This window comes from Pediculus humanus, genomic scaffold (assembly GCF_000006295.1).
Source record: "Pediculus humanus corporis 1103172107502 genomic scaffold, whole genome shotgun sequence".
NCBI classification, from domain to species: Eukaryota; Metazoa; Arthropoda; class Insecta; order Psocodea; family Pediculidae; genus Pediculus; species Pediculus humanus.
Window position 1 is genome coordinate 18,110 of NW_002987118.1, and position 10,553 is coordinate 28,662.

General features: G+C 25.9%; 2 protein-coding genes across 2 annotated transcripts; one reads left to right on the forward strand and one right to left on the reverse strand.

Moving 5' to 3' along the window:
• Positions 1 to 1,254: 1,254 nt before the first annotated feature.
• Phum_PHUM158020 (vacuolar amino acid transporter, putative) lies at positions 1,255 to 4,464 on the reverse strand (the record flags this gene model as incomplete). The annotated part of the gene is made up of 8 exons (XM_002424838.1): positions 1,255 to 1,632; positions 1,864 to 2,420; positions 2,492 to 2,696; positions 2,837 to 3,073; positions 3,305 to 3,590; positions 3,668 to 3,896; positions 4,002 to 4,293; positions 4,378 to 4,464. 8 exons carry the CDS (start codon positions 4,462 to 4,464, stop codon positions 1,255 to 1,257), a joined length of 2,271 nt encoding a protein of 756 aa, XP_002424883.1.
• Positions 4,465 to 5,601: 1,137 nt separating this feature from the next.
• Positions 5,602 to 8,955, forward strand: Phum_PHUM158030 (leukocyte receptor cluster LRC, putative; the record flags this gene model as incomplete). The annotated part of the gene is made up of 10 exons (XM_002424839.1): positions 5,602 to 6,235; positions 6,293 to 6,482; positions 6,564 to 6,707; positions 6,787 to 6,960; positions 7,090 to 7,311; positions 7,440 to 7,689; positions 7,791 to 7,925; positions 7,999 to 8,197; positions 8,308 to 8,515; positions 8,733 to 8,955. 10 exons carry the CDS (start codon positions 5,602 to 5,604, stop codon positions 8,953 to 8,955), a joined length of 2,379 nt encoding a protein of 792 aa, XP_002424884.1.
• Positions 8,956 to 10,553: the final 1,598 nt, after the last annotated feature.

Consider the following 10,553-nt stretch of genomic DNA (forward strand, 5'->3'; position numbering starts at 1 on the left):
AAAATTTTCTTTTATTTTTTAATAAAGTTTATAAAAGAATTTGTAATTATTTTTTTTTTTTGAATTTTAAATAATTAAACCTATTCTATAATTTAAATAAAAAATAATAATAATAACAATGATAAAATACTCTTGAAACATATTAAAAAACGTAAATTTTTTGAAAAAATAAAAAAAAACAATTTCGTTTGTTTTGTCTTGTAACGGGGTAACAGGAAATCATAAAAAAAAAAAAAAAAAAAAAAAAAAATTAATACATTGCTAAAATTTTTTTAACTTAAAATTTAATTTAAACCGTATAAAATTTTTTTTTTTTTTTTTTTATCAGGAACAAATTTCATAAATTTACAAAAAAACCCTTATTTTTTTTGTTATGAAAAAATAAAATCCCATTTATAATAATACACAACAACAACATTTAAAAATAACTTTTATTTTTTAATTGCAGAATTTTAATATCAATTTTATTTTAACCGTAGAAAAAAATGCATAATATAAATAAAAAATAATAATAAATTAATTATATAAAATAAATGCTTTTTTTCCGAGTAATTATTTTTTATTTAAATAATAATAATAATATTTAAACAAATAAAACTAATTCTACATCCCTCACCATATCATTTTTTATTTACCCCATAATGAATGAAAAACCGTAATTATAATGAATTAAAATAAAATAATATAATAAAAATAAAATTAATAAGAGACTAGTCAAATATGTTTTATTATCATTTTTAATATGTGATTTATTTAATAATCCCTTTTCTCCACAGCCCTCCTCCTCCTCCTCCTCCTACTATTTAAATTAATAATTGGTTTTTTTTTTTTTTTTAAACATTTAATTATGAATCAGTCAGGTACAAATGTTTTAAATGCTATCCAAGAGTATATTCATATATATACTAGTTAAAAATTTATAACAAAATATTATTATTATTATTATTATTTTTTGTTTCTTTATTTATGTCATTCATTTATACCGAGCCAAAAATTTTATAAAATGCTTTAAAAAAATAAAAAAAATTTTTTTTTTTTTTTGGTTTTTTCTAATTAAAAATATATATATATATATATGATTCTTCGGTGGAATTATAAAAAAATTTACACCTCCCCACTTATCATTATTATTATTTTTTTAATAAAAAAAAAAAAAAAAATGAGTTCTTTAAAAGACTAGAAATTTATTTTTTTTTGCATTTAGGGAAAAATTTTTATGCTGATTGAATTCGCGCAATAACCTATTTTTTATTTTTAATTATCGATCGAATCTTTTATTGATTTCAAATCTCTTTTCTTTCCCCCTACCTGAAGACTATCCGTCAATTTAACATTTTCTAGTACATTTGAAATTTCTGATTTTTTATCCGTTAAAACGTTCACATCACTCAAATGTTCGGATTTTTTAATGACGTCCAATGAAATTTTCGAATTTTTTCCCTCATTATCATCATTTTTAATCCCGTTTTCAAAATCTTTTTTGATAGATGTATTTTCTGTTTTGTTATACCTGTCGTTGTCTTCTTTAGAACATTCTTCGACATTTTCCTTTTTCGTAGTACTTTCCTCAATTGGTAAACTTCTTTTGTCTCGAGCCAGAGATTCAACAACGCGATTGTCATCATCCTCTTTCTTAGATTTAGATATATTTTCTTTTTTCATATCCCCGATTATTTTTTTATTTAAATTTTCCAACGGTTGAACGATCGAAAGATTTATTTTTTTACTATTTTCAATAATATTTTTTTCATTTATTGATGGCTGCAAATCATTCTGCGGTTTTAATTTGAATTTATCATTTTGAAAGAGGAAAGTTTCATTTTGTTTTTTATCAGTCTTTTCTAATAATCCCTTAAAATTAACATCGTTTAAAATTTTTTTCTCGTAAAGTAATTTTTTCTCTTTTGACTTATCAAGTTGTATAGTTTTGACGATTGATTCGGGAGTAATTAAAATAGACTTTTGTTTAATAATATCGTTCAATTTTTTTTGTTTTTTCATTTCGTACAAAATTTTCTTTTGTTCAATTAATAATTTTTTCTGTTCATCTTCGTGTTCTTTTAATTTTTTCAATATATCCCGTTCTTTTTTATCATCCTCCGCTCGTTTTTCTTTTTCCATTTCCATCATTTCCCTGTTTTCTTTTTCAATTGCATCCCTATTTATATTTTCATTCAATTTTTCCTTCGGAAAATTTTCAATCTTTTTTATTTCCGATGAAAATTTTTTACTATTATCAATATCATCGTTTATTTTAATAATTTTTACCGGTGGTATCACAGCTTTGCGATTTTCTTTTATTTCAGGCATAGGAGCTACAGGCACGGGCGGTTCTTTTCTTTGACTTTCTTTTTGTTGTATTTTACTAATATCTATTATTGTATCCTGATCTCTTAACTTTAACTTCTCAAAGTCTTCGACTAAAAATATAATAAAATAGAAAGGATAAATTGTTTAATAACTCTTTGATAATCAAATAATGTCGTCTTACTTTTTGGTAACATAACGTTCGCTTCTTTCGAAATTTTTTTCAAACCATCGATGCTCATTTCATTTTTAGAAAAAATTTTTGGCTGCGGTAAATTGTCGAATTTAATCGGTTTATTTTCCAAATTTACCGGTGGACTTTCAATGGCTGCAAACAAATTTCCAAACGTTCCCACAATCATAATTATTACACCCATAACAACTGTAAACTTTAAAACAAATAAACTAAATTAAAAAATTAAAACTATAGAAATTTAAATATAATTAATGTACTATTCATAATGCATAACTAAAATGGCAAAAATTATAATTAAAAAAAATATAAAAATTGAAAGTTAAATTACATTACCTTGGCTATCATTTGATCATTGGTATCCCTAGTATTCAAATTTAGGAATGATAAGGATGGAAAAATAACACAAATGGCAATACCTATTGTCGACCCTACAAATCCTAAAACTAATTCTATGCTAGGAATCAGTAAACCAGTAATTAATGACACTGTCACTATAACTATGGTTAACCATTTAAATCTTGAATCTGGAATATGTGAACTAGTTTGACCTGATTCATGATGAATTGAAATCTGTGAAATATGTCAAATTTGAATTAGTATTTTCAATTCCTTACAATATTCAAACAAATAAAAATATATAAATATTTTTTCTGCTGATAATATAAATAAGTTATAAGGAAGTACTAATTATTAACTATCCAAATTACTTGAAAACACTAAATTTTCAAAGACTAAAATTAACCAAACTTACACAAATTGTTTTAAAAAAGAAAGACTTGGTAAAATTCGGTAAAAACTTACTCTTTTAAAAATTAAAGAGTATAAACTTGCTCTGCAAGGAAATATAACTAAAGGAAAACTGACAGCTATACTCATAACAAATCCTAATTTAAATAATTCACTCGAAAGTGATGGTGTAAAACTTAGTAGAATATTTCCGGTAAAAGTTCCTTTGCAGTATGCAATGTATCCCAATATTCCAACACTAGCATAAACTGCTGTGCAAAGATTAAGAGCAGCTTTAACAACATAATTCATTTTTTCAACACTTGGAGAAGGCAAAGAGTCATATATCTCAAACAATTGTCTGAAAAAAAAAATTTTCTCAACTCAATTAATGACATTAATTTTTCAATATTCATATTAAAAGAATTAAAAGTTTACGTTTGACAAGATAGTGACATGGCAAATATAGGTATGCACTGGAGAACACCCTCCGGTTTCCAAAAATACACATAATTCCACCAATCTCCTGCTAATAGATGATGAGATGATTCTATAAAAATTTTTAGTATAAAAAGGAAATAAAATCCTATGGTAGCTGTTGAAATTGTAACCAAACTTTCTATATTTCTTAATAAACCTAGAGGAAGAATAACAAAAAAGCCTATACCTGAAAAATTTAATTATTATATTATAGCAGCCAACAAGATATACTTATTCGGTAAGAAGATTTATAAAAGTGAATATCATTTATTATAAAAAAAAAAAAATTTACCTAAGAGGACACTTGTCCTTAAAGTACTATTATTATTAAGATGAAACATTTTAGAAATAATTGCAGGACCCAAATCTCCCATGACAACAAAAAAAGCTACACATGTTCCCATCATAAAACCGATAATGCCTAATTCCACTAATAGTTTCCCAGAAGATCCAAATGTGTAAAATGCCAAATATTCAATGTTTCTTTTTCTGCACATAGCTGAAGACCTAACAAGAAAACGGCATGCCGTTCTAGAAATTGCACTGCTTAAAAATAACATTATAATCGCCAAAGTTATTCCACACTGCAACAAAATTATGAATTTTAAGATGTATAAAACTCTTGAATTAACAAATTTTGAAACGTCAAAAGTTATTCTTACACCTACTTGTTTAAAACAAAATGGCATGGCCAATAATCCAACTCCTATAATACTATTAGCAAGGTTCATTATATGACCAGCACTGCCAGCCATTTTTAGTGTTACCAAAAAATAACTTTTTAACTTAAGACATTAAAATTTATAAAAACTATATAAAAGAGAACATACTGTAATACATAACGGATAACATACCGTGGTATTAGAAAATAATGTCTTGTTTTTTTACATAGATTAAAAGGCGCCACTATATTAAATTTAAATCAGAATTTCATTATTATTCTAATTTGTAAGTTATTAAAGTAAATAATGTTAACAATACACTGAATATTGTAATAAGTTTACAATGAACATTGTAATGAGTTTACATTTTATAATTTTTCTCATATTGTGCAAAAAAAGTATAGGTTTTTTGATTTTAAGAAATTTAAAAAAAAATTTTTTTATTTAATTTTAAAATTTGGTAAAATAATATTAATTTTTTTTTTTTTTACATAACTTCTATTAAATAATTTTAATAGTTTTTTCTTCCTTTTTTTATCAATTTAAATTTCTTTATAATTATTGAATATTTGTGAGTGACTAAAAAATTAATTTTGGATTAGTTGTTAAAAATCTTAATTAGATTGGAGTAATAAATAAATTTATAAAGCTAAATTTTAAGTTTTTTTTTTTTTAATCAGAAAAAAAAAATGAATTCTAAATTTGAAATTTTCTTTTAATAATTTATTTAGTTTTTGAAATTATAAGTTAATATTGTTATAAATTTTTTAGAATTGAAAAAACCTTATAAGTAAAGGCTCTTGTCCCTAAAACAAGCTCTTCATAATGCTTAGATATGCAGTTTACAATACTTATTTATTTGACTTTGTACACAATTTATAAATAAGGCCCCGAAAAAATTTGTTGAATATTTTTTGAAATGGTGTGTGAAAGCGTACTAGTTTTGTAGTAAATATATATTGAAGTGTATTCTTTATTAAAAGTGGGAAATCGATTTAATAAATATAAATAAGTTATTTTGCTTAATATTAAATATTAAATTATTTTTTTTATTTATTCTGAGTTTTGTTACAGTGAAAATTTTTCAGCAAAATATTTTTAGTAAAAAAAATAGGAATCCTTATTTGAAGGACATGTTTTGGGGTGCTTTAGGCGATTTTTATAGTGATAATTTTTAATTTTCAATACTTAGTTAAATATTAGTTTTAGTGAACTTGCTTATTTAAAAAAATGAATGATAAATTACCTCAAAGTCAACCGCCTCCTACTCAAAATGTTGGAACCAGTCATTGGCCTCAACAGTGGCCAAACATTCAAAACCCTTTCGTTCAGCAGAGACCCTATGCGTATTGGCCTCATTGGGGTCATTATTCTATGAATATGACTCCACCTAATAATATGATGCCCCATCCCCCTATTCCATTTCAATCAATGAATGTTCCAAATTTTGGTTTTCAGTCTCAAATGAATTTTAATAATAATCCTTCTACTGTCACTGATAATTGCAATGGTAAAGTTAATACTAATAAAATAAATGCTCCTACATCAGAAATGTCAATGAGTGTTGATAACCCCCCTCTTCCTGACATTAATGCAGACAAGAAATCTGTAAGTAATAATGATAGTTTAAAGTCATTGGAAAACCCTGATAAAATTCCTCTTCCCGATGGCCCCCCACCATCAAATAAAGCCTTTCCTCCCCTTCCAACCACCAACAATTCAAATTTAAACCCTCCATTTTTCAATTCCAATTCGCAACCGATAAAATTTAATCTGAATCAATCCAACAAAACTTTTACTCCTTTTAATTTAACGAATAAGAAAAAAAGGAATAAAAATAAAAATCAAACTGCAAACCCTTTTGGTAATATTTATAATCAACAAAATATGCCATTAAATTATAATAAATTATACAATATAGGAAATAATGCACAAAATTCATTAGCACCTCCCTTACCCCCGAATAAGCCTAAAAATGTAGCTATTGATACAGCAATGGAACAAGATAATGTTGATAAATTAAATACAACTGTAGAAAAAGAAATTAAAAGCCCCTCTCAAATAATGCAAAATCAACAGTCCTCACATGATGATTGGCCTCCAAGTTTATTGTAAGAATTTGTATAGTTATACATAATTTATTAAATATAATTTTTAGTTAATTTTTTTTTTTTTTATGACATTTATTTCAGAGAATATATTAAAAGGTGTTATTTAAAATGTGAATCTAGTATTGACAAAGATCAAGTTGGCATTATATTAAAAGGAAAAATTACTTCTGCAATGAGTTCAAATACCTTATTTACAAAAAATTGGGATGCAGAACCTCTTCCAAAGTAAAAATATTTTTATTAATATATATTTTTTTACAAAATTAGCACTTGATATTTCTACATTCATGTTTTTTTATTTCAGTTTAAGAGGTAAAGCAGTTGATACAAATCAACCACCTCATATGACAAATAATGTAAATAACTTAAATTTTAGAGGAAGAAATAAATATATTGAATCAATTAGAAATCGACTAGGAAAGAATAGAAATTACAGAACCCCACATAAGCGATCATTGTCAAAATCTCCAACCATTAAGTACGAAATTCAAATTATGTGTTTTATTTATTTTTGTATACATAAAACCATAATATTAATCATTAAAATAAATAAATTTAAATTAAATTATTATAGTTTAAAAAAAATGTTTAATTTCAGAACTTTCAGGTCGAAATCCAAATCGAAATCAAGGTCAAACTCTACATCTAGATCCAGATCCAGATCGAAATCCCCATCCAGATCAAGGTCTCATTCTAAATCCACTTCACCGGTTTCAAGAAGAAGGCGAAAAAATTCTGATTCGGATTCAAGCAATGAAAACACTAAAATTTATTTGAAACCAAAACCAGATAAAAAAAATACCAGAAAGTCAAAAAAGAAGCAGAAAAGGTTAAAATTACTAAGAAATTAATTTTTAATTGTCGATAAAATTTAAATTTTTTATTTTAAAGATATTTACGGAATTGCATAAAACTTATTTTTAAAAGTCTAACAAAATTTTTGTAAATAATGTTTAGGCAAGGAGCCTTTTATTCCAATATTACTTTCGGAGAAGCAGAGAGTGCAAGCACCGAGAGACTACAACAACGTGCAGCTCGTTTCAAAGAAATGCTAGAAGGACCCAAAAGCATTAAAAAACCTGTGATCATTGCTTCTTCTGTAAACACAATAGCCTATGAGGATACAGAAGGAGATTTCGAATTTAATGATTTACACATTGTAGGAACTTGCCAAGATTTAGAAAAACCTTTTCTTCGTCTAACGTCGGTAATGTTCTCTATCACGACAAAGTTTAAATTATTTTACACGTTTACTATTAGTGTTACATGTTTAAAATTCGAAATTTTTTTTCTTTTTTTGTAAATTAGGCTCCGGATGCATCTCAAGTACGACCCAACGATATATTAGAAAAATCATTATTATTAATAAAAAGCAAATGGATAGAAAATGCAGATTATAGATACACGTGCGAGCAATTAAAATCAATACGTCAAGATCTTACCGTAAGTAAAATTTTATTACTTTCTAACGTTTTGCGACTTTGAGTTAAAATTTACAAAAACCTAAATTTTTCAGGTACAAGGAATTCGTAATGATTTCACGGTAAAAGTTTACGAAACTCATGCGAGAATTTGTCTTGAAAAAGGTGATCCGGAAGAATTCAATCAATGCCAAACTCAACTTCGAATGCTTTACACGGATTTGGGTGGTGAAAATAAATTTGAATTTGTTGCCTATAGAATATTATATTATATTTACACAAAAAATACTCTAGGTAAATGAATAATAATAATAATAATAATTTAACAATGAATTTTAATCATTTAATTCAATTCGAGTTTGAATAAAATTTAAAAAAAAAAATTTAAATTTTTTATCGTGCAGATTTAACCATTAGCATTGGCTCCCTCAGTAAAGAAGAAAAAGAAGATGAATGTGTTAAACATGCATTGCAAGTGTCACACGCTTGGTGCATGAATAATTATCACAGGTTTTTTTGGTTGTATCAACGTTCTCCCAAAATGTCATCATACCTAATAGATTGGTTTATAGAAAGAGAAAGAAAATCAGCTTTAAAAACAATGATCAAAGCGTATGTATTGAAAATTTTACTAGAGGAAACGAAACGATTTATATATATATAGAATTCGAAAATGATTTAATATTTTACAAAAGCACATTTAAATGCTTTTGTTTTTTTTTTTCTTTTTTTTTTTTTTAATAACTTTTTTTTTACTAGGTAGGAGAAATTTTTCTTCAAGGAATCCTACACGGATTTATTATTATTATTAATATTTAAATAATTTCAGGACCTTAATTTCAGTTTATTTAGCATATCAAATAGGAAAAAAAAAAAAAAAAAATGAGTCTGGGTTCACTGCGGTGAGGCTAATGCATTTTGTTTCAGTATCAAAAAAATTGAAACATGAGTTTTTTTTTTTTTTTGGGGGGGGGGGATGCTTTGGGGTACTTAGAAGTAAACAAACACATAATATTGACAAATTCAAGTTTAAATATTTTTTTTTATATTAAAAAAATTGAAATATTTAAAATACCCCCCGATAGGGGTTTGTTTCCCAAAAAAAAAAAAAAAAAAAAAAAAAAAAACTTGATGAAATTTTTTTTAAATATCAATTATTTAAAAAAAAAAAAAGAGAGAAAAATTTTATTTAATGTATTATTTATTTTGTTATTAGATATCGACAATCTTTACCAGTCATTTTTGTGGCAGAAAAATTGGGTTTTGAATCAGTGGGAAAGTTTTTAGAGTTTGCCTCTACGTTTAACCTCACCTATAGTGACGTAAAAAGGACTAAGATTGATTGCAAGGCTAGCATGGCTTCTTTCAGCAATTTTTAATTTAATACAAAAAAAAAAAAAAATATTTTTACAAAACTCGTTTTCGAAGACATCTTTAATCTTCAAACCTTATGTACAAAAGGGGGAGGGAGAGGTCCTCATCGTCGTTCATCGTCGTATTTTTTTTTTTTTTTTTTTTTTTTTTTTTTTTTTACCATCTCGTTATAAAGAGTTGTCTCTAAGCATCTAAAATTTTTTAAAATGATGGATTTGTCCGAAATTTAAATTACACACATGGTGGATACTTGCACACGTGAACATACGTATGTGCCATCTCATCAACAGCTACTGGTAATAATCTGCGCAAAAAAGTTAAAAGCAACACACATTAGTAATCGTTGCTAGACTTGCATAGAGAGAGAGAAAGAGAGGGAGAGAGAAAAAAAAAAAAAAAAAAGTGATATTTTGAAAATAATTGTAAGTAGTTGCATGACGAAGAAGAAAACTTTTTTTTATATAAAGGAAAGATGAGAGTGAATATGCAAAGGTAAGAAGTTCTGGAGCTCTTTGTATATGGGGTCGTCTTAGTTATCGCTTTTATAAAAAGTCACATTCTAAAGCCATACATCCATTTTTTTTAACCTTTACACACCTACCTACCTACCTACCTACTAGCAAAATCCATTTTTCATATTTCGATCCCGTGACCAAATTCACGTTCACTAGGTTTTTATATCCTTACAACCGTAATAATCCTTCAAAACAAACAGATCACATTAAAAGGACTTTCGTGCTTATTTGCGCCGGGACCTCCCTCCCCGAATATTTACCCCCATACGCGCACGTGTAGGCTTTTGTTTCATTTAAGAAACATTTTTGTCAAGACGAGGAGGAGGAGGAAGGAGGAGAACAGGCCGAAGAGGATTTAAACATAATTGAAAAAAAAAAAGTGTTACTTGTATGTTACTTGTAAAAATTTGTAGGAAGTTATTCCTTCAATGGGTTTAGGAGAGTGTATACATGGAAGGAGTTGTACACCTACACATCTTATACAAAAAAAAAAAAAAAAATTTAATTTACAAATTATTTTAAGGGCTATCTATATTTATATATAGAAAATATTTGTATAATTTGTATTTAAAAATAAACCGACGAGGGTATCATCATAATCATCATCATCGTCATCAGTTTGTCAACAGAAATTTGCGATTTTTAAGAAGAGAGACAATTTTATCACAGTGGAATATATATATATATATATATATATATATATATATATATATATATATATATATATATATATATATATATATATATATATATATATACTC